Here is a 24,896-nt window from a genome sequence, read left to right on the forward strand (position 1 = left end):
TGGATGCAGGGAGCTAATTTCCTGCCCCCCCCCAAAAAAAAGAGTGTATATTATACTCATTAAAACCTGTTTTGTTATGTGTTAATATCTTTAGATGTATATAGCAAAAGGATGAAACTCCCTTCTTCTTAAGTAAACTTGTGTCTTGTGTGTGTTGTAAAAGATGGAATAATCCCATTGAACACTGGTCCCCCTGCCCTGCAGGCCAGGCAGTACATGCAGATGCTGCCTAAGGAGAAGCAGCCAGTGGCAGGTTCAGAGGGGGCACAGTACCGGAAGAAGCAGCTGGCGAAACAGCTCCCGGCTCATGACCAGGATCCTTCTAAGTGCCATGAGTTGTCTCCCAAAGAGGTGAAGGAGATGGAGCAGTTTGTGAAGAAATACAAGAGTGAGGCCCTGGGCGTGGGTGACGTGAAGTTTCCCTCTGAGATGAATGCTCAGGGTGACAAGGTGCACAACCCTGCGGGGAACAGACACGCCCCAGCAGCAGTGGCTTCCAAGGACAAGTCTGCAGAATCCAAGAAGACCCAGTATGTGAGTAGTCACCGGGTTGACTGGCTTTGTGTTCTGTGGATTTTTTCCTTTCTTAGAACTTGTTTGGTGTGTGTTTTGGAGGGGAGCCATCCCTCTATTTCTAAAAGGATTAGGTAAGGAGAAAAAAAAATTAATGAGAATTCAGTTTGATTTACCTTAGAGAGAGAGTTACTGTGTTTGAACGTTTGGGGCATCTATCTGCCGTCAAACTTTCTGATTATTACAAAGATTCGTTTTGAGCTTTATGTATTCACAGCAGTCAGCCTGAGCATTTTAGCTTCTCGCTTGAATATAACACACCAATCTGGCATCTGTTTACTTGAAAAGCTTTTTGAACACTTCGTTATTTTTCTGTGTACGGATTTTTATTTTTGCTGGCATTTATGTTTGTGCACCTTATGCATGCAGTGCTCATGGAGGCCAGACGAGGACGCTGGACTCCCTATGATTGGAGACACACGGTTTTGAGCTACCATAGGAGTTCTGGGAATCAAACACAGGTCCTCTGGAAGAGCTGCCAGGTCCTCTTAACTGCCGAGCCACTTCTCTGGTCCCAGCATCTGTTTAGAATCATAATCCTCGTATTAGTTGGTTATTTTTTTTTTATGCATCTAATACCTCTCTAGTTTTAACTACATTGACTATCATTGGCTAATACCAGGATGTAATATCTGAGTAGCGATGACATCAGGAAACATCTCCTGTCACTCACTGTAGCAAGGCCTGCGCCGAGGCTGTGCACCTTACTGTGGTAGCCATTCTCGCAGTCAGTAAGGCAGCCTCTGTCGGTGTCTGTTGAACGTTTTATAACCTCTCCACATTAATGAAGCTGATTTACGTTTTCCATGTCTGGTTCAATATGAGCTTTGACAATTTCACACATGTATATAGTACGTTCGGATTACTCCGTCACTCTGTTATCTTACCCTCATTCCCATTAACCCCACCCCCCGCCAGCCCCTCTCCCCGGGTCCCTTTCTCGGGTTTATGTAGCTTTGTATTATGATCTGCTTAGTTTAACTAAGACGGTGGCCAAGAGATTGGAGCTCGGCATTGGAACTTATTGGGCTCACCAATGAGCACACAGATAAAGACGACTGCCCCGCCCCCAGAATCTGTCAGTAACCAATAGCTAAGCAAGGAGGGACGCGGCCCTGTTAGGCCCTCCCCAATTCCTGATGGACTGTTGACTGACCCAGTCTGTGCAGGCCCAGTGCACTTTTGCACTGCACGATCCTGGTTACAATGGTGGGGTCATGACCAGAAGACCACCGCTCACAGTCCTTCACTCCCTATCTGCCAGTTCTTACAGTCTTCCTACCCTCTCCTCCATGATGTCCCCTGAGTGGAACACATGTCCTCTTTAGAGCTGACCGCTCACCCATCGCTTATCCTCAGCACTCCCTGAGCAGTGTGAGTGTCTGCGTTCAGCATGATTCAGGCTGAAGGTAGCCTTTGTTTATGAGCATAAACAGGGACATTTAGAAGGCGGTTTGTTGCTCTATCAATGCAGCGGGACAACAAGAGTAAGTTCCCCCTAGGACCCGAGACCTCCGCAGCCATGGGTTCTGACTGTGTTTATAATAGTAAGCATGAATTCCCTCTTATGAAGCAGGTTTCAAATGCAATCAGAGAGCTTATTTTTTTCCATATACATAGGAATAATATATGCTGAGTGTAATCTAGTTTTGCTTGAGAGATCATGACTACGATTTAGACTTCTGTCTGGGCAGCTGTATTGGCAAGGGTATTTAAAAGTCTCCTTCAGGGAGTTTTGTTGCATGACTGGAAGGTAAAGGAGAATCATGATGCAGATAAAGCGTCAGGCCCTGAGCTGACTATAACATTTCTCATAGGTGCAATTAGCACATCAATTACTGAGCTGTGATTCTCCAGACACTCACTCACAGATCTTACATAATCATTTTTGAGAGAACCGACCTGAAAATTGAGGTGAAAGCTACTATGAACCTCTTCCCAATGAACGACTTCCATTTGGGAAACAGTGCTATGTCATGTCTGTAGGAACGGTTGCTCGGTGTCCCCCCAATTCAGGGTCTGAGGACGCCAGCGCCAGTGCTCTGACAGCTGTTGTCTGGCTTCTTTCCCGTAGTCCTGTTACTGCTGCAAACACACCATGAACGAAGGCGAGCCGGCCATCTATGCTGAAAGGGCTGGCTACGATAAGCTCTGGCACCCGGCGTGTTTTATCTGCAGCACCTGTGGTGAACTCCTGGTCGACATGATTTACTTCTGGAAGAATGGGAAGCTGTACTGTGGCAGACATTACTGTGACAGTGAGAAGCCCCGCTGTGCTGGCTGTGACGAGGTCTGTTCGCCAGGGACTCCCCACTTCTAGCCCCTCCCTTGCGCCCCACAGGTCTCCGCCGTCCAGGAGACAACAAGCATCGCATAAGTACTGATCGTGCGAGCAACTTCGTTATTTCTCATTCAGGGTGCCCTGATTAAACCAATGAAAAGTGACCAGAAACAAGAGCTTGATTTCGATAACAAACCCAAAATGTTACCATTTTCAAATCTTAAGCGCCCCCCCTCCCCCAAAAGGCATCTGCTCTTGTAGGTTTAAATGTCCGTCTAAGGGACCTGGGTTTGTCACTGTGGTGTAAAGAGAAAAAAAGAAAGAAAAAAAAAAACCTGATGGGTTTTGTTTTGTTTTTCTCCTCTTGCCAGCTGATATTCAGCAATGAATATACCCAAGCAGAAAACCAGAATTGGCACCTGAAGCACTTCTGCTGCTTTGACTGCGACCACATCCTAGCAGGGAAAATCTACGTGATGGTCACTGACAAGCCTGTGTGCAAGCCCTGCTATGTGAAGAACCATGCTGTGGTAAGGACCACGGGGCCATCCTCACCTCGGCCCCTGCAGTGACTTCCGTCTCGGCCTCTCCTTGCATCACCTAAGAGTGGGAAGCCAAGAGCCAGCCTGTGCTTCCTTCAGAGGCTATTTAAATCTAGGCAGCTCAAAAGCCATCTGACTACGTTAAGATGGCTCATTCTGCCTGTGCATTTGCCATACAGATGATCTATGACGCTTGGTAATAATTTCCTAACTTAAAAAAATTTCCCTAGTAGGAATGGATTTATTCTTATGATCACAGATCAGATTCCATTTAAAATGGTATCTGGGAGCCTTACAGTTGGCTCAGCAGTTAAGAGAGCTTATTGCACTTCCCGAGGACCTGGGTTCTATTCTAAGCCCCTACATGGCATCTCACAGTCATCGGAACCTCCAGCCCTATGGGATCCTTTGGCCTCTTCAGGCACCAGGTACACACATGTTACATGGACATATATGCAAGCGAATCACCCATACACATAGATACTCAAATAACTCTAAAAAGAAATGCTTTCAGTACATGTTACTAATCCACCCACCAGGATCTTGACCTGGAGATTATTCAGCGACTGTTTCCTAGACCTTCGTGGAACTGATCTAGTACAGCAGAAATTGGCCCGTGTATTTAGGTTATTGTGGGGGACATTCAGGTGCTTGGTGTGGGAGCATGTTTTTATGGCATCCATTGTGTTACACAGCTACTGCTGCTGCTGCAAGCTGGTCAAGAGATGGTAATGGAAAGACGACCATATATAGTCACCTTATAAGCCAGCAGTAGCAGGATAGGCTCCTACACTTTCTTAGTTTAAAGTCCCTCTAAGTAAGCTATTACATAGAGGAAACTCCTAGGGGAGGGAAAAGAAGTGCCTGTGTGTAGTTCTGAAAGTCCAGTGCTTCAACGAAAAAGCAAGCTTAGATGCCTGCCCGTCTGCCGTCTTAACTCGCTGCCTCACATTATCAGTTCACCTCAGATCCTGACCACTGCTCTGCTGCAGATTTCTATGTCTGTGACTTTTGTTACTGTCCACACAAAGCTGTCTGTGACTTTTGTTACTGTCCACACAAAGCTGCACCTGCTCCAACAGTCATGACCATGGCAGAGGAGGACCAAAATGTGGTCATGATCCTAAGCCTTCGCTGACTTACCTGTCACCCGCTGCAGCTCCCTAACTCAGATGGCACATCTCCGAGGCATGTTACCTTCTGGGTTTAGCTCCTGCCTTGATTACCTTTTGCTCACTGTCACCTGTGCCTTGTTTTATAGAAGGACCCATGTGCTGTCGCTCCAGACTCGCTTTTCACAAAAGCTTTGCTGACTCCCTTAACCTCATCCTGTTCTCTCTGGCTGGCCTCTCCTTGTTGTGTGTGTGTGTGTGTGTGTGTGTGCTTGTGTGTGTGCTTGTGTGTGTGCTTGTGTGTATGTGTGTGGCAGCAGCCTTTCCCTCTATCTTCAGGATCTACACTTGGGAAATTCGGGAACAACTCACTTGTTTTGCTCTTATTTCTCATTTGTTTGTGGTTCATTTTAGACTTCCCTCCTCTGAGGAACATGATAGTAAATAGCTATATGTAGGAATAGTATATAACCCTAAATGCTGGTAACTTACCTACAGAAGAAGGCTATCTTAGTGCTCAGTTTTTGTAGCATTTATGATCTTCATTTTAAGAAGGAAATATAAATCCATGAGGACCAAGATATTTTTTTCCTCTCCTCCCAACATAAAACAGAATCCCAGGTACCCATAAATATTTCCTTAGTCAAGGTATAAACAAATGAAACTGTTTTATTCAGTGTTTGTAACCTCCTCGCCGTATTGTGGTGTCAAATCAGTGGACAGAAGTAACTCTATTTTTAGAATAAACAGTTTTGAAAAAGAATATGTAATCATTTCAATCATGTGATCAGTAAAGGAAACCATTGGCTTTGCCTGATATTAAAGCGAGCTGTCTTTCTCTCACCCGGGCAGGAACAGCGAGCTGCACATCTTTGGAGCTTATTTAGCTCACTGTATTTATCTGTGCACAGACTTTGATATTTAAAAAAGAAGTGGAAGAGAAAACATTTTTAGACCTGAAGAAATGTCCTCAGTCTAAACAGGGCATTTCTGAGGTAAAAATTACCCAGAAGGAGGGGTGAGATGGGAAGATAGCTGGTTTGTTTCCGTGTGCTCACCACACTTCACTGGCCACCCAGGATTCACATCTGCAGGGCTTCCAGGGTTCCCCAGCCAGAGAACCCATGGTGACACATCATTAGGTGGGATGGAAGGACATAGCTCTTTGAACTGCGTGAGAATTGCATCACAGGAAATGCACGCCAGGCACACTGGTGAATGGGTATAGTCCCCATGCAGGGTCTTCATGCACATAGAGCTTTGAGCTTTTGGGGGAAGCAAGGATCTGCTAGTATTACCTACCTGGAATCGTATCTAAGATTCTAAGGTGCGTGGTGATCGACTGCATTTGTGAAGCTAAGCTGTATGGAAGCATAAGCCTAAATTCAGCATGCCGTTTGTATATTCATTTGATGCTCTTTGACCTAAAGAATCCCCTTAACTTCACATATAATTGAATAGTTTTGTCTTCCTTTGTATACTGAAAATGAAAAAGCTATGTCTTATCTAATAATGAAAGGATCCACAATTAATGTGACCAAACAGAAAGAAAAAAAGGAAGTAAATCATAAGGAAATAGAATATTCCATGTGAAATGGCTCCTCTGTCACACAGTTTTAGAGTGCTAAAAGGCTAATATGAAGCACAGAAAACCAGAACATTCTACATGAGCTGTTACACTACAGAAATTCCACGAAGAGCAACTGTTTTGCCTGGTGCAGCTGTAGATTCAGGGGGAACTTTCTGCTTTAACATTGGATATCATCTGCATTCAGGACTCCTATCTGCAGCATGCAAAGAAAGTATGTCCATTTCCCAGCCAGGAGGTAGTTGTTTGACCTGTAGATAGAGTCTCTGTAGTAAGAAGCTATGCAGCTGTAAAGTATACAAAAAGTATACTTCGGGTCTGGAGGGGCTGTGTACTATGGATCATCTCAATGCCCAACAGTGGCCGTCCTCATTGCAGTAACTTCCAACCAAGAGACAAGATCAGTGCCGTATGGTATGCCCTCAGTTCTTGGAAAACAAAGAGTTTAGATGTTTCACATTTTTATTCGGATCACATATAAGCAAATGACTCTGGTGCTTTGGAGCGTTCCACGAGGTAGTTTTCTGCTATAACACAAAGGCTTGTTTCTTGTTCTCTTTATGTGTATGCTCAGTTATGGAGAGTATTATGCGCATGTTTACCTCACTTGTATATTGGAGTATAACATACACAGGATACTGACTAGGAATATACCTCCGTTAGCACAGTACTCGCCTAGCATCCATGATGCCCTGGATTTGATCCCCAGCGCTACCCAAATCACCCAGCATCACAGCACGTGGGAGTTGCAGGGAAGAGTATGAGGAACTAAGGTCCAGACTAATATCTTTTCCAAGACAAAACAAGACAAAGAGTGCTGCAGGGAGGGAAAGTTCATGGCAGAGATCAGAGATAAGCAATGACTAAACTTATGGCAGAGCAGAAGCTAATTAATTGCAAGTCGTATCTATGACGTGAACGTGTCATTCTTTCTTAAGTACTGTTTGTAGTTTTCATCGAATCCTTAATTATTTTGAGCAGGATTTTAGTTTAGTGGGCGTCAATAACCATGTGCATCAGTGTCGTAAGCGTGATGCGTCCATGTCGTAGATAGGATGTTACCACTCCAAAGCGTTAATGAGTGAGGGAAAATAATCTTACAGACTTTCCTGCTAGTTATTTTGGTGAAATCTACTACAATTTGACTGGGAAAAAATGCAGTGTTTTGGAATTTGCCATCAGAACTTACAATTTACAACACCTCAGGGACATCTAAGGTAGTCCACCTGTAGATGGACTTCCTGCTACCGGCTATTTCTCAACACACGTAGGTCCCTGATGGCTACAATGCTTCACAAAGATGTCACTGTCACCTGTACATCTTTTATAGCCTCTTAAAACTTAACCATCTACAGACTCAGGTTCAGCCTGCCCTCAGGTGCAGGTGCAGCTGGTATGGCCCGTCTCTAACCCTCTTCTCTCTGCTTTATTCCTGAGCAGGTGTGTCAAGGATGCCACAATGCCATCGACCCGGAAGTGCAGCGAGTAACGTACAACAACTTCAGCTGGCACGCATCCACAGAGTGTTTCCTGTGCTCTTGCTGCAGCAAGTGTCTTATCGGGCAGAAGTTCATGCCCGTAGAAGGGATGGTTTTCTGTTCCGTGGAGTGTAAGAGGATGATGTCCTAAGAGGAGTGTACCAAGCCGTATGGAGCCATAGCTGTCCACAGTGGCCTGCATTTCATGATAAACTGCAGTTTGAAAAAAAAAATAAAAGGAAAAAAACCCTACATAATAAACCAGAATATTTTGTCTAATATTTTTTTCTTTTTAACCTTATGAATTTTGTCTGTCTTAATTTTAAATGACTTTTCATGATTTAAAAAAAAACAGTAAAGAATTGTAGCTTTTATTTCTATACATTAATTAAATCTTTGAATTGGAAGCTTGAATTTAATCAGTCCTTATAACTGCATACTCCTAGTGCCAAATTTATATTAAGTGATAGATATGAAATCACTTAAAATTAGTGTCCTGGGAGAGATGACCATTTTAACTTCTATGCTTATTTCACATGGGAAATGTAAAGGAAGTTGCATGTTGCCTGACATGACGCTGTGCACATAGCCTGCCTCATCGATGGATGACAAGGTGACATCAGCTCGGTGAATCCTTCTGGCAGACAGCGTGGTCCACGATGGGCGTTCCTTTGCCTAAGCCTTTGCATCCCCTGGTGAGGCAGAGGGGCCTCTCTCACTGCATCTCTCTCTCTGTTTACCTCACCTCCCCATGTTCGCTTTTGCATCTAGTGACCGCCATCTGTGGCCTTGCATATTTTCTATGTGTGTGGCTGGAACAATATGTGCACTTTGCTCTTAGAGATTATTATTTTTTGCCCAGAACATAAAAGTAGGCCATTCATTTAGTTATTTTTTTTTGAAACCCAAAGAATATGTATAGGTTTTGGTACCCAGGGAATTGTAACTTGTGCTAATATCACCTCTCTGCCATGCCTTGACTCAATTTTGCATGATTTATGGTGTTACCAGATGGATCCTCTCTTGTGCTACCTCTGAGCTTGCTGTAGACACAAAGGCTATTTTCTTTGCCTGTGCACTCCCATCCTTGGGTGTTTTTAATGTTTTCCCTTGTATGCATTCATACATAACTATGCACTATAAATATTAAATGGAATGACTTATGTTATTGAAAATAAAGTCTCTTTCACTTTAATAATTGTCTTTCTATGTCCTTTTTGTGAGTGGGAAAATCCTTCTGCAGTTGAGTGTCATGTACAGCAGGGGGCACTGTCTCCAAGAGTAAAAATATTCCTGACAAAAGTAAAGGCAGCTGCAGCTAGGGCAGACAGATTGGATTTGTCTTTGCAGATAAAGAGTGGGTTTCATAAAGACTGAAACCAGGACTTTTTGGTAATTCTTAAGTCATGCAGGAGTCTGTTATTTTTTTAGTTAAACTTTAAAAGGAGTCAAGTGTTGCATTTTTAGTTGTTTTGGGAGGATTTTTTTTTTTTTTGAGACGGTGTCTCACTAGGTAGCCCAGACTAGTCTACCTCAAACTCTCAGTTCTGTGTCAGCCTTCCAAATGTTAAGCTTTCAAGTGGTGTGCCCCATTATGCCTAGCTATAAATAGGATCTTATAAAATTTCCTAAGTATTTTTGGGTCTGGATTCTAGATTATTAGCAGACTTTGTATGCGTGGGTTTTTTCTTCAGTTTGAATCTGGGTTGGTTGTTTTGTTTTGAGATAGGGTCCCATGTATCTTAGGATGGCCTCAGAATCGCTACATAGACAAAGATGACCTTGCACTTCTGATCGTCGTTGTCTCTTTCTCCAAGTGCTGGGGTTTCACCAGTATACCCTGGACCTGTTTTATGTTGTTTCTTGGTCAAATTCAGAGTTTTGTGCGTGCTGAGCACACATCCTGCGCATTGTCCTTGCCCCCACTCTGAATGTTTGTGTCTTAGTAATCTTAGTTTTTCTGACCCATGATCAGGGTGTTTGGTTTGGTGTTTTGTTTGTTTGTTTTCAGTTACTGTTGAGTACTGCTGCTCTGTGTGTGAGAAGCACACACACACACACACACATACACACATACATAGAGACACACTCATACATAGAGGCACACTCATGGAATAGATCCCTAAGTACTTACTCAACAAGCACACTGAATCCCATCTGCATTCTGGCTCCTCCGATGGTGAAAAGCACCGTTTGGAGTTTGAACACACAGAACGGTGTGAAAGTTGTCATCCAATTCAGCATACAATGCCCTGGTGAAATACACCACTTTACTCTTATCTTTGCCTTGGTTTGCCTTAAATAGTAGAGATATTTTCCAGTCCATTTTGACTATAATGTTTAATGCCCCCCCCCCCCATTGGCAAAGTGAGGCTAAAGCAGAATAGACTCTTCCCAAGTCCTCCGGCTGGCTGTCCCAATGCCTCTGACTGAGACAGAATGAGGGTGACACTAAGTGTCATTCACTAAGAATAATTACATGTATCTATCATGGAACAAATGAAATGTGGGGATGGTGTAGATCCACCAGGCCTGGATCTCCCCTCAGTAGTTAGTTTGCCCTTGCAGTATAAGATTGTGGCCTCCTTGTCTAAGAGGTGCTCAAGATACCTGGACATGTTTGTTGTTAGTTGATGCCCATGTTTGCTTCTGTTGCTATGATAAACACCATTACCATAAACAGTTTCAGAGGGCATTTGGCTTACAGATTAGAATCCCTTATTGAGGGAAACTCAGAAAGGATCCTAGAGCCAGAAACTGAAACAGACTTTGGAGAAATGTTTCTACCATCTTGTTCCTTTTGCCTTTCTTACACAACTCAGGCACATTTGCCTAGGAATGATACCGCCCACAGTGGGCTGGGCCCGCCTTCATCCATTAGCAATAAAAGAAAATGCCTCATACACACATCTCTTTTCAAGAGTCTACAACACTGGTTCTCAACCTGTGTGTTGCGGCCCTTTCACTGGGGTCTCAAGGCCATCTGAAAACAGGTAATTACTTTACCATTTGTAGGAGCAATGAAAATACTCCTATGGCTGGGGCTTAAGCACAACCTGAGGAACTGTACTAAAAGGTCACAGGCTTAGGAAGGCTGAGGACTACTAACTACTGTGGAAGCAATAAGCAAATGCTAGAAGAGGCAACTGACCAGTGAAGCAACAGAGCGATCTTCCCAGGCTGGGGGGAGGGGGGGATAGAACCCTGACTGAGCTCCCTTACTACAAAATCCAACACTAAGCAATTCCCTGGAAGTTGAAAATGGAAGTTTTAAATCTAGATTTGTGTGTTTCTTTTACTAAATGTGAACCATGTAGAACATTTTTTTTAAATTCTAATTACCTGGTATTGATAGATTAATATTCTTTTTCTCATTAAAAAATCATTCTAGGTCAGTTCTCAGAAGCAGATCTTACAGGGTTTTTGGTTTTGTTTTGTTTTTTTTTTTGTTTGTTTGTTTTTTTATGCCTGGTACGGCATGAATTTGACAACCACATCATTACAGTTCACAGTAGCAAAAGGCTCACTAAGAGAGAGTGTAGAACAATTGCTGGTACTTAGGCAATACCAGAGGTGTCCTCTTTCTCCACAAAAGCCATCATCTTGGATATTAAAAGACATGACAGTGATCTCTGCTTTTCCTGTCCTCCAAACAGCAGTGGGAACTCAAGAGCAGTGGGTTCAGTGAGGAAGGAGAAGGGGGAAATGTCTTGGGGTCCAGGAAATTCAAAGGAAGATGCAGACTCAGCATCAGCTTCTACACAGTGGTCCATGAGAGATGCTTCATACCCTCCCTGGATGCTCATTGATTGTGAACTACTTCAGGGAGGCTGCACGTACACTGTTCATCTCTAAATAGAACAATCTTGGATACAAATAGGATTTGAGAAAGTGATGTTTTGCATATATATATAAATATGTATATATATATATATATATATATATATATATATATATATATATATATGTAATTTCCACTGATGGAATCCCAGTCGCTCAGGTGTCCTGTTGGCCTTCACATTTGGGACATTTTTAACAATTTTTTTTGTTTTTAACTTCTTATTGTATATGAATTATACACCATGCACCCCCAATCCCACTCATCTCGTCACCCCTTTACAGCATCTATATCTCAAGTCCTGGGGTATCTTCTCCATCCTTGCAACCTCCCCTCAAAAAATAGAAATAAAAATAAAAAAATTAAAACCTCAAAATCAAAACAAAACAAAACAAACAACAACAAAAATCTCACTGTGGAAGCTGCAGTGTGTCACAATGTGTCACACGGGTATTCCTTTGGCCAAACCTCTTTACTTCCAAATGTTCATTGCAATGAGTCTGGTTTGAGGCCTCTGGCTTCTGCTATACTATCAATACTGGAATCTCACTGGGGTTTCTCTCAGATATCCTGTTGTCGGTCTGTGTCGTGGAAACTCTGCAGCTTTGGATCTGCAGGACTGGCCCCTTCACACACTCCAGCATTTCACAGATGGGGCAGATGTTGGGGTGAGCATATTCAAAGCCCTGGATCTGGGCCTGGGTTGGAGTTGCTGAACCCATCAGCTTTCCTGTACCCAAGCCACCAGGCTAGGTCTACTGTGCTGCCCAGGTGAAGCGCGGGGGCTTTCTGCTTATTTTAAACAAGATATTACAGATTGTCTCTTTTTAATAAGTCCTGACCATACTGCAGTGTCTGGTCTTTAAGCATAGATTTCCAAATTGACTCAAGTGTTTCAGACGAGTTTCACCATAGGCAAGAGAGTCAGGGTTGAGTCATTCTTAAGCAATTTGTAACACGTAGTGTTTAAGCTCTTCCAACTTTGCTATGGTAACCAAAGAGACACCACCACCCAAGAACAGTTTTAAGTTCTCATCTTAAAATGACCTGGCATATCTGAACTTGTCTTCTGAGTTTGTCTGTAACTCTTTAGAACACTTAAGACTGTCCCTGACTGCATAAAAAATGCCTTTCCTGACCCCTGGTAACTGTTCAATGTTAACTCTTGACTTTACTGAGTGCTTACCTGTGTGAAAAGGCCTGCTTCCTTGTGTTGTGTAGATAGAAGTTTTAGCACACAACCTGACAGGCATTGTGGTTTGATTAATAGGGTGTGTTGTTTTGGTTTTTCATATATTTACCGGTGCTTAAATAACTGTGGCTAATTATTCTGTCCTTTCATGGGAAGCAAGTCATCGTAGCTTCTATTTAATCTGATAATATATTTTGAAACAATCAAAACAAAATGCCATTAACCTTTATGGTTGTTTTGAATGGCATTTTAAATGACATTTATAAAGGCTGTTATTGATCTTTCTTCGATGTGCATTTCCACAGGATGTCTTGCCCTTCACCCAGTAACAAAAGCACCTTCTACCCAGTTACCATTGCTAGTCAACCGCTATTGCATGTAGACACGTTGGAGTCAATTCTCCATAAATAACATCTGACTGAGGACTGGGATACCATGGTAGAATTCAAAAGAAATCTGGGCTTAGGAGTCAAAACAGACACATGGGGAGATCCCATGGAATCTCCTCTCCAGTTACAGCTGGATAGGAAGGAAGGCAAGGGGACTGGATTTTAGGAAGATGGAAAAATCAGCACAAGTGTTGTATGAAAATCCATGTGTTTGTTGAGGTCATCACACAACAACAACAACAACAACAAAAGGGAAGAAAGCATGAGCCAGGGACTGACATTATCAAAGAACGTGGAGAAAATTTCTGAAGTTTAACAGAAAATGGAGACTCATATGTACTCAAAGATCCCACATCCTTGGATTATGTGGGGATATAATCACACACTCCAGCACTCTAGCCTGAAGTGCCCTTTTTCCCTCTCGCTGTACTATCGAATGCTCAAGTAGCTTTGTCTAATTAGTTTGCCCTTTCATTGGGAGCATGCCATTGGAGTCGCTAGTTAACACAATAATTAATTTTTAAACATTCACAACAAAAAATGGAATAGAATGATTGGAAAAGAAATAGGGGGTAAAGTCTAAGGCCGCTATATCATGCTTAAAGAAAACTGTGACTCTCAAAAATCAAAAGAAACTAGTACAAATAAGAGAGACTGCCTAAGGAAAGCAACTACCTACTTCTCAGGCACTGCAACCAACCTGCCTGGGAGGGGCACCAGAGACTTTGAGATAGATCTAGGAGTTCAATTCAGCCACGAAATGAAGAGGCGTTGGTTATAGGGGAGTCTCCAGTTCACAGCAGTTAAGATTTCTGAGTATAAAGAGGAATTCAGGAACAGAGGGGATCAGATGAGGAGACTAACGAAGCTGAATGGGTGTCTGGTTTCCAAATGAGCCTGACAAGTCTGGATGCCTGGGATAAAAGGGGCTGGCAGACCTGCTGAAGTTCAGCCCCAGTAGTTTCCTAGAAAAAGGTGAGCAATCAGGAATGCCGGAGCAATAATTGAAAACAACTGAGTCTCTGTAGATGTAAACGGGACTGCCATCCAACCAGAGTCGTCTCCCATGAATTTCTGTCATTCTGTCCACTCTGCTGTCTTCCACTGGGCCTCCATCCTAGGCCTTGTCACTTCCTTGGCACCCCTCCCTAACACAGCATACGTGATAAGAAAGAAAGGAGGAAAATGAATGTCTTACACTCTAGACTGGAGGAAAAATTGCTTCCAGAATTCCCCAGCCGACTTACCTACGCTTCTATTTCACTGGTTACAAATAAGTCATGTGTTTATCCCATCAAAGGTAAAAATAAATAGTGTCTATGACTAACTTAGCCTCTCATAATTTATACCCAGAGGGCTAGGTCTGTACTCAACCAACACAGTTTTATGAACCAGGGGGAAAAGCTGTTGCATTTACAACCAACCAAGATGGCTGCAGTAGCTGTTTAGATTGATTCTCCATCCAGATGTGCTCTCCTCTCATGCGTGTTTCTGAAGTTTGGGGATAGTGTTAGCTTGTGGGATGACACAACATCATTTGTGAACACAACCCTTAGGCAGGAATTCACTTAAATGGACAGGAAATATATGTCCCTTCAGAATAAGGGACAATGGGACATGTTCAAGGTGGCTGGTTACTGGGCTTGGCTTGCTCTTCCCACAGTCTCATCCCTTCCTCCTCTCCCCATCTCCCATCTTCCTCTTCTTCCTCTTCTTCCTTCTTCTCCTCCTGCCTCTTCTTCCTCAACTCCTTCTCTCCTTCTTCTTTTTCTCTTCTTTTTCTCTTCTTCTTCTTCTTCTTCTTCTTCTTCTTCTTCTTCTTCTTCTTCTTCTTCTTCTTCTTCTTCTTCTTCTTCTCCTTCTCCTTCTCCTTCTCCTTCTCCTTCTCCTTCTCCTTCTCCTTCTCCTTCTCCTTCTCCTTCTCCTTCTCCTTCTCCTTCTCCTCCTCCTCCTCCTCCTCCTCCCCTTCCTTCTCCTTCTCCTCCTCCTTCTTCTTCTTCTTTCATTTCTAAGCCACAGGCCATTGCTATTTTGCCATAGCATACCATCCCTAGAACAGTACTAGCTAATCCCATGCATTCTTACCATTCAGATTGTCTTGCTATCTGAAACAGTTATTTGCCTAGTCTGTTCCTACTGTCTCTATCACCATACCCAGAATTTCATTTCAGAACTAGAAACCATCTTGAGGTTGACTGTAATTTTGTCTTTGGACTTCCTGCCTATGCTCTCACTCTTGATATAAGTCATTGGTTCTCTAATTGGAGCAGCCTCAGAGTCTCCTGGGGGACTTCTGAAATAACTGGAACCTATTCCTCACACTCTCTGATTCAGTAAATCTTGGGTATGGCACAAGGATTTACATTCTCACAAGTTTCTGGGGGAAGCTGGTGCCAATGATCCACAGTTTCGGAGCTCTTGTTCTGATCTACTCTTTACTCTTTTGCCAACGTCCAGGATGGAAATAGCGTTTCTAGGCCACTACTTAGAGCATCAAGTACTAATCCAGCCTCCTCGCCTACCCTTTTGTGAGACGCACATTGTCATCTACATTTGGAAGTGCTACCCTTACATCTTCATTGCTTGTTTGTTTTTTTAACTTGGTACCATTGGAAGCCTGCTCCATTACACTACTTCATCCACCTAGTTTGAGACTTCTCTTATGTGCTCACAAAGATCCTGAGTTGGTTTTTTGTTTTGCTTTATTTTTTTGATTTGATTTGATTTGATTTTTGTTTTAATATCACAGACCTGCTTGAGCAAAGACATATGAATCACGTATTCAAACAAACGAACCATCAATTCTAATCCTCAATAGAGATAAGGGCATAGTGACTGACATTCAAGTTTGTCAATACTTAGCATGTGAGGGCATTCACAATCAGAAATTTACATCATGTCTTACATGTTTAAGTCAAATTTTAAAAATGAACTACTTCCATTTAATTGCAAGTGATAAGCTATAAGGGTGAAACTTTGAAAATTGTCATTCTAAGAAACTTAGTGCCAGCTCTGTCTAGGAAATATATACAGCATGGTTTTACACACACACACACACACACACACACACACACACACACCCCTCTTTTCACTCTATATTCTGCTACTGAGTTTGAATTGGGGACAGAGGAGAGTTGGCAGACGGTGCAGTGCTGCTGCAGAAAATTGGACGTCATTCTGAACATGGCTTCCATGCTGTGTTCTATGTTCACCAACAGGCCAGGCACCCAGCATTTGCCTTCATCACAAACACTCTTTCCAATGTGGAGTGCTCTCTTCATTTCTTGTTATTATGATATTTTCATATGCATGCATAATTTGTACTTTGCTAATTTGTGTCCCATGTCACCATCTCCTTTCTGTCTTCTCTCACTGTCCCCTCCCTCTCTTATCCACCTTCCCATCTTATATACATATATCTACATGTAGATGTTACTAAATGTAGATTCCCCATATGCTAGAAAACATGGGCTATTTTGTCATTCTTTCCCCCATTATTTCTTTTGTCCTCTCTTCTTCCTCCCTTTAGGCCCTTTCCTTCTCTGCCTCACCTTTCTCTTCCATAACCTCCCCTCATCCCCTGCCTCATACTCACATACACAAGAATCTTTTTGGACAGCTCTCCAAGCCTTGTTAGATTTTGACAAAGGATGAGTTACTAGTATGAAAATGAACTATGTGTGTGCATGTGTGTGGTTTGTATGGATATAGGTAGATGCACATGACTATACTTGTTTATGTGTGTCTGCATGTGTGTGTATGCTCATGCATGTGTGTGACTGTATGTGTACACATATGTATATGTGCTTGTGCACGTATATTTGTGTATGTGCTTGTGCTAGTGTGTGCAAGTGTGTGCATGTTTATGTTGGCACAGGTGAGTTGTATGTGTATATGTGTTTATGAGAGAGAGGGGGGAGAGAGAGAAATAGAGAGAGAGATTTGGAGCATTTTTTTCTAGTTAAAGCAAATTAGACTGACTTTTTAAATACTAAGCTCACGTTAAGTCTTTCTTTGCTTTCTAAAACTGCCATAATGTTTATTTGAGCAGAATCTTTAGTGTAGTGGCTCTAGGCCTACCTAGTGATGTGACCCCTTTACTATAGCTCTTCATATTGTGGGGACCCCACCAACCATAAAATTATTTCATTGTTACTTCATTACTGTAATTTTGCTACTGTTATGAACCGTAATGAAAATATATGATATGCAGGGATATCTGATATGTGACCTCTGTGACAGTGTCCTGTAAATCCCCTCAAGGGTTGAGAGCAACTGCTCTGGACTCCATCAGCTTATCACTTAATCCTCACAGCAAGGCCTTGAGGTAAGTCGTTTTGTCAAATAAAAAGTAACTGAGGATCAATGCCATTCGGCCATCATTTGGCCACAGTCATGCCTGTAGGCAAAAGAGCTAGAATTGGGACTGTGGCAACTGGGCCCCAGAATCTGAACCCTGCTCACAGCCCTGCACTGGCTGGCTGAGCATCCATACCTTCCTTCTTTCCTTTCATGGCCACCATGGCAGATCACCATGTCTGCACCACATAAAAGTAGTGGCCTTTGCTCATTTACCCATTCCGTGATTTCAACTTGCAAGAACCTCATCCTTCACAGGGAAGGGCACTCCTTAAGGAATTGCTCCATGGGGATTCCTACCTGACAAGGAGGCTGGCAGCGGCAGCAGCACCACCACTTGCTACACACAGAAATCTTTTTATTCCTAACAAAACTCCTCCAGTTCTGAGCTGAAAGCAAGATCCTCTCAGCCGAGGTGCCAAGGGAAACAAACTCACATTATGAAGTGTTTCTAACAAATGTTTTAGAGATTGTAAAGGGGTAGCTTTCTAAATATGCAAAGAATATGCAAGCAGCCAGTCCAGAAAATAAGCTAGCTCTGCAGCCACGAGCACTACTTCGGAGTTTTCTGTTTTCTTCTGAAAGTCAGCAATGCCCATTTATCAGTTGCACAATGATACTAACATTCTTTTTCTTTGTAGGACTGAATGATCCAAATGGCTTTATAGGTCTTTGGTTTTGAAATATATGCAATTTTATTGTAATTTTGGCACGCTGCAGCAGAATTTCAAAGTGGAATCAAAGGTTTATCTTTATAAAGTTTATAATCATTCCACAAAGCTCAAGATGTTTGGCAGTGCCTGGAGACTTAAAAACAGTAATAAAAGGCTACCATGAGGAATTCAAAGCTGCCTTGTATGGTCATGCTGACTGAAGCCACCACATACTTCAGCATCCCAAATCAAACTGTGATTGGAGTGTTGGATCTGGACTATGGTCCTGCAGTGAATTTAACTGGCTTGATACTTAACAATGGAGAAAGAGGTTCAGAACAGTAACAATGCCTCAAATTTTACAGAAAGAGAACAGGAGAAAAATTAAAGAAGTGAAACAGACAGACAGACAGACAGACAGACAGACAGACAGACAGACACACACACACACACACACACATTGCTGCACCCTATCTTACAACTGTAAACTGTGCTTCTTCCCCTCCCCCCAACCTGGAATGAACAGTGTGTTCCTGCCAGGTCCAAACACACTCAAAATCTGTGATCCTTCAGGCCTTGGTATCTCAAGCTCTTGAGTTGTTAGCAGTCAGGAAAGGGGTTTCTTATGAATCACAGTTGGCAAGGAGATTGAATGATATACCCTAGTTCTGTGCCACAATCTATATGCAACGAATTTGAACAGAAGACACATCTAAAGCTTAGCTCAACAGTTGATTTCAAAGAATAGAGGGCAATATAAAAAAACAAAACAAAACTATGCTGTGGAAAAGTTTACTCCTCAAATATTGTCTGGAGACAGGGACAGGAACTGAGCTGCATACACTAAAGCCCTGAGGCTTCTGATTAGGAAATAGCCCCATTTTGACCTCTTTAGATGCCCTAGCTTTCCAACAGAGGTAATAGAAACAGTTCAGCAGTGAGTTGAAGGGAAAGACGTGCCGTGAGAACGCATAGGTACCACAGTCAAAGCTTTTGGCCAGTTCTCTTGAACAAATATAAAGGTCAAAAGAAACACAGCTTTAACTGTAAGAAAGCAAAGACTCTTCCATGATTAGGGACGTTTATCAAAGTTATAGACAGACGTGAGAATGTTGTTCCTACCACGTTCTTTACAGGTTTACACTGAGCTGAAAATATGGGTTTGCTTATCAGCAGTATGCACTTACATAGCAAAGTGAGTTATAACTAGCTGTCATGCTTGAAGTTTTATTTCAGAGGAAATAGATAGTTTGTGTCTCTCAGATGTTGTTATCTTCCCTTTTGAATTTCATGAAAGCAGAACATATCTGTAGACATAAGAATAAACAATGAAGCCATTTTGGGTGAACAAGGAAACAGAAAATGTGTGGCTAAAATTTAAATTTTCTATAAAATTTCATAGTTAAAATTTTCTCTAAAAGGTAAGTGTAACAAAGTCATAAATTTTCCCAAATTATAGAGAATTACTAATGTTTCAGAAATATAGAATATCCACATGCCACAAGTTTTCCTCTCATGGCTAAACAATACTCTGAGCATGCACTCTGAATTGTCAACCTTAGATATTTGAGATGGAAATGTGCATGATGCCCATTGGTTTGGGCTGTTACTTAGAGGACAAAAGCCAAACCCTATTCCTTTCCTCATCTGTACAAAATATCCCAAAAGATACCCAAGTAGTGTAGGAGAAGAGACATAAAAAGCAATCTGTTTTCATATGATTATAATGTTGACTCTCTTGAAAAGTTCCTTTCCAGTCAATAGTGTGACATCATCACCGGATATAACTGGTGTAAATGACCAATCAGACAGCCCTCCAATGGCAGGGAGCAAACATCAGGGCTGGGCTTGTTCATTTCCTCGACTGCCAGTGCTCATTGAATTCCAAGGACTGTGATAGTATACTGAACCCATGAGCCTGTGATGCTCATGCTGTGAGAAGTGGTAAGTAGGTTATGAGGGTGAAGCCTTCATCATTCTTATAAAAGAGACTGAAGAGGTCACCTGTCACGGAGAGGGAAGTTGGTTGTCTATGAAGAAGCAAGCCCCATCAGACCCACAGTCTTGATTTGGGGTTTTCAATTACAGAACTGTGAGAAGTGAATTTTCATGTTTTATAAGCCCACCAGTCTATGACATTTTGTTATAGTAGTCCCAATAGATTAAGACAACACATGCATCCTCAGAAGAAAGAAGAGAGAGGAAAGAAGAGAAAAAGAGCTTGGGAGGAAAAGGCCATTGGAAAAGGCCATTGCACTCCTAAGCAAGAATCAGAGTGGCCGGAAGGAAGGAGGCAGCATAGTGGACAAGCCTGAATCCCAGAAGGAAGGAGGCAGCATAGCGGACAAGCCTGAATCCCAGTCATGCAAACGGAACCATGTGTATTCAGTAAGGCCAGGCCTTGGATACCAGCACTGAGGCAGAAAGGTGCATGGATTAAACACATTGGTGATTTACTCCAAGTCACATTATGGAAATCAATAAAAAAAAATCAATGAAAATCACATTAAGGAAAGAAAAGAACTTTCCTTTGGAATCACCTAACTAAGTGATTTGAATTCTCTACTTTGCGTTACCTGTGTCTTATGTTTTCTTTCTGTCTGCTATGAGTCTGAATCTGTACTTGCCTGAGAATACTCTCCTGTGAATCTTTCGGTTGCGTCTATGTGTCTGTCGCTGTGTCTGTCTCTTTGTGTGTCTGTGCCCATCAATGGTTCTCTATTGAACAGTATAGAAATGTCACATGGTATAAAGGAATGGCACCCTTTCAGAAATGTTTAACAGAATTTCACTGGAGGTTAAGTCACTGGTTTCAACTGACCCAGAAAACAAGCAGCATCACAAATATCATCATTTATCAACTAGTATCTACATGTTGCATTCAACATTTACAGTGGATATTCATTTTTAGAAGATTGCTCTCAACCTCTGTATCTGCTGCCTTTAGCAAATGACACACATGCATTTTTCTGGGCCAGGGGCATGGAAGACCATGTAATTTAAGATTACATTTATAGTATAGCTTAGGTTTTAAATGTTGATTACATAGGAAATCCAAAGCAAATGAGGCTGGTTGCTACATTGTTTTCTTAAAGTCAGGTTAAGCAAGCAAGTTGAATGTACAGGAGGCTATCAGTCTTAAGTGACCTCAATGGGTATTATTAATTCTGACTGTGAGACCCAGCAAAGCTTCCAGTCTCTTAGAATGTGAGCTATTTCATAATATTGTATCACCACACAGAAGTACTCAGATCTCTATGTTCCTGGTCTAGATAGAGTCTTCCAGGTCAGCTAGGGCTATACATGAGAATCTGGTTCAAAATAAAAAAGTGACAATTTTGGTGGAAGCTGTATGAAACATTTAATTGCTTAATATTTTGCAGTTTTTTCTACATATTTCACATTTCATTTAAAAAGAACTTAAAAGTACCTGAATAACCCCACTGTCACTTGTTATTTTAAAGATATTTGTTTGTTTATTTATGTGTATATGTATTTGTGCCAATATGAGATGTGAACTACATACATGTAAGTGTCTGTGGAAGGCAGAAGGCATCAGATCTCCTAGACTTATCTATGCCTGGGAGCCATCTGATATGGGTTCTGGGAACCTGTCCTTTACAAGACAAAAGTGCTCTGAAATGGGGTGCCATCTCTCCAGCCCTAAGATTTGTCTTTAAAAAAATCAAAGTCAACAAATAAAAAACGTGTTGATTCTGCCATTTCCAGATGCAGGGCTCATTTTGAACCAAAATCCATAGACTCGGGGCACAAATACAAGGGAGGAAAATTAGCTATGTCTGGGATGTGTTTCTTCAGAATGCCATGTTGCTATATTGAGGCAGGGCAAGCTGGGAAAGTGTGAGTAAGTTTATGAAAACAGAGCATTGGAGTCTGAAACTTTTTCAGACATCTTTACATTGATAATCTGGACTTGCTAATGGTTTTAATTAGCCAATATCTCTACATTCAAACTACAGCAAAGTTCCAGCCTTAGTGGAGGCTTCATTGAACATATGTTTTTACTATAGTTTTTTTTTTTAATGAGCGAGCCACTCCTGAAAAGAACCCTGACACAATGACACATATTTGTTTATATAAAATATTCAGATATATTAAGTAACTTGTCCTCAATGCAGTGCTTAGTAGGATTCAGTCACTACAACCTGCTGTGTAAGACATGAATGGGAATGAAGGGGAGGTGGTCTATGGCCTCAAACACCAACTGAAAATGATAACATGTTAGGTTAGTATTTAAAGTTGCTTGAGAAAATCAACCTTGTCTTCTAAACTTTCCTAAACTTCATGTTTGACATGAATTTGTATTCCAGGAGCTGGTTTGCATACAAGTTTGATTAAGATAAACAACACTACAGTGAAAACACTTGCTTTAATATAGACTGCCCTTTTGCCTAAAACTAATTTCATTAGAAAAAGGGAGAACACTAATACCAAAATAGATTACATTAGCTAGGCTAAGCAAATGTCGGGGTTTCCAAACCTCTGGGTATAAAAATGAACAGTCTCAAAGTGTTTTGTTGAAATAAATATTATCTCAATCTTGTGTACATAGGCAGTTTCCCTTTTTTTCCAAGGCCAAATGGTGGATATTTTAGCATGACTCATTTGTTGCAAAATGCCAGAGATACCTTCCCACCAGTCAGTGACTCACACTAACATGTAAACATCTCATGCACAATTTATTTCCACTTCTTGGAGCAATTATTGGAATTAAGCGGAGCAGCAGTTGCTCTACTGTCCTTACTGAATTTAGATGCTGATCAAATAATATCAAGATGAGTATCTGGCCATGCTGCCTGGGTTTGAAAACAACTGCCTCTTTTGAAAAGTTCTTGGATGAGGTCCTAGTCCTTTTCGTGTCTTCCGTGTCCATTTTTAAAGTGGAGCAATGAAAGCAAGCATCGTGAGAGTGGCCACGTGCTGGGGCTTGTGCATTATGAAGAGCAAAACTAACCCCATCTACCAGGTAAACAGCACCATGGGAGCTGGGCCACTCCAGGGCCCAGAGACCAATCAGATGCCACTTATATCTGAAAGGTCAGGCTTGGAACTTCTCAACCACAGCCTTGACAGGGTTTCTTGGAGGGGAGAGCTCTACCAGCACTGTTCACAAATAGAAGTTCTAGAACAGATGTCCTCGGGGCCCCTGCTGTGATCACTGTCAGTTTTGCAGTCAAGCTGCATGTCTGGAAGTGAGTGTGGAACACTGCTTGTTTTCCACTTAAACATTATTGTGGTCTGGCCCAGAAGGAAGAAGTCTTTCTTTCTCATCTCCTGATCTGTTTCAAGACTACTGGAGTCTACATGCCAGCCAGTGCTGTAGCCCATTATTTTTCTTTGTAAAAAGTTTCAATAACTTATGACCACAGGCCTTCTTCTGAAAAGTCCTCATCCTGGTTCCTCGAAAGTGTAATCTGAGGTCAAGAACATCCATGTTATCTATGGATGTGGCATTCTGTGTAGACTCATGCACACAGCCACCAAGACCACATTCAACCCATAGAGCAGAAAATTAGAGACTGTAGAGCATGTTTAAAATGTTCAGTATGTATGTACTTTGCTAAAAGCTTTGAGGAAGTGTCATCTCCCATCATAGCCTCTTCTGAGCAGTTCTAACAGAACAGAGTTTACCTAGGAAGCAGTAGATATCAGAAAACAAGATAATTTAAGGCTACCCCAGCATGATCTTGGAAGACCATCCTCTTAGATGGCCAATATGATCTCTCTGCACCAAATAAAATATGTATGCCTAGCTTTTACATCGTCAAACTTTTACATATGATAATAGGAGATAAAGGCTTCAGGGCATGTTCAAAAAGGTTAAATTACAGAGACAAAGAGCCAGCAATAGAGTAGTGGCTCATTGGGCTTAAAGGAAGGAGCTATAGGGGGCCAACAGTCACGTCCGTGGACAACAGGAAATTTCTGAAAACACTTGTTGATCCTCAAAAAGAACTGTGTTAGAGTTCTCAGAGAATCAATAAAATTGTAGCTTGAGGCTCAGTGGTAGAAAAAGGAGAGACAGGCTGTGGGGACACAGAGAGAGATCAGATGTTAATTTGGCATATGTCTGTGAACCTCCATACATACCATCCTTGTTCTACTTTCTTAAACTTAATAAGCATTCTGATTATATAGAATTACTTCAGTGTACCAGAACTGTGTTACTGTTTTTTCTTTTATGTGTATATATATATTTTCTTGGATTTGAACTTCTTGAACTTTTTTTGTACAATACTGTTCTGCTTAAAACTTTGCTTTCTTGGCTTCCTAATGCCATTCTATTATTGTATGCCTTAGTATTTTAAAATAGTATTTTACAAATAAGAACATATAAAACACTATCATGAAATTATCTCCTTCTAGACTGAGTTCTTCATTTCATTTTGTTTGCCACAGTTCTCACTATATGGGTGATGGGTCTGTTGCACATTCAACTCTTACAGGCTTCTGTGGGTCTGTACATGTTGGCATTAAGCCTTAACAAAACCATCCAAGAGTACCTTGTCACTCCACACCTTTCCCTGGGAAATGTTGGTGAATGTTGTCACTTGGGGAACTGCTACGTTGACTATGCATTGGGTCTGAAGGGTGAGATTAGGACTATAACTCTGGCCCCAACAAAATCAGTTCACTCATTCAGTGCATATTTTAGAGATCCACGAATGCCAGACTAAAAATGGAACCCGTGTATATCAGCTTCTGACAAGACGAGACTGCAATGAATGAAGAGCAGAGCATGCATACGACCCATGATGTGAGAATTCAGAGTGAAAGGCCAAGGAGACCAGGGAGGTCCACATAAGAGGAGTGAAAAGTTGTAAGATCAGAGGTGAGAAAGCCAGGACACAGGGGCCCAGGCAGGTGTTT

General features: G+C 41.9%; 1 protein-coding gene and 1 long non-coding RNA gene across 2 annotated transcripts in view; one reads left to right on the forward strand and one right to left on the reverse strand.

The window, feature by feature from the left end:
• Positions 1-8,769, forward strand: part of Tes (testis derived transcript) — a 40,677-nt gene extending 31,908 nt beyond the window's left edge. Inside the window, exons 4-7 of the mRNA NM_207176.3 lie at positions 205-534; positions 2,648-2,863; positions 3,226-3,384; positions 7,537-8,769. Of these exons, the coding sequence (NP_997059.1) occupies positions 205-534; positions 2,648-2,863; positions 3,226-3,384; positions 7,537-7,725 (894 nt within the window). The 3' untranslated portion in view covers positions 7,726-8,769. The remainder of the gene's footprint in view (positions 1-204; positions 535-2,647; positions 2,864-3,225; positions 3,385-7,536) is intronic.
• Gm4876 (predicted gene 4876) overlaps positions 1-24,896 on the reverse strand; it is a 95,573-nt gene that overhangs the window by 20,796 nt on the left and 49,881 nt on the right. The window lies entirely within an intron of this gene.

Source organism: Mus musculus, chromosome 6 (assembly GCF_000001635.26).
Source record: "Mus musculus strain C57BL/6J chromosome 6, GRCm38.p6 C57BL/6J".
In the NCBI taxonomy this organism is placed as follows: domain Eukaryota; kingdom Metazoa; phylum Chordata; class Mammalia; order Rodentia; family Muridae; genus Mus; species Mus musculus.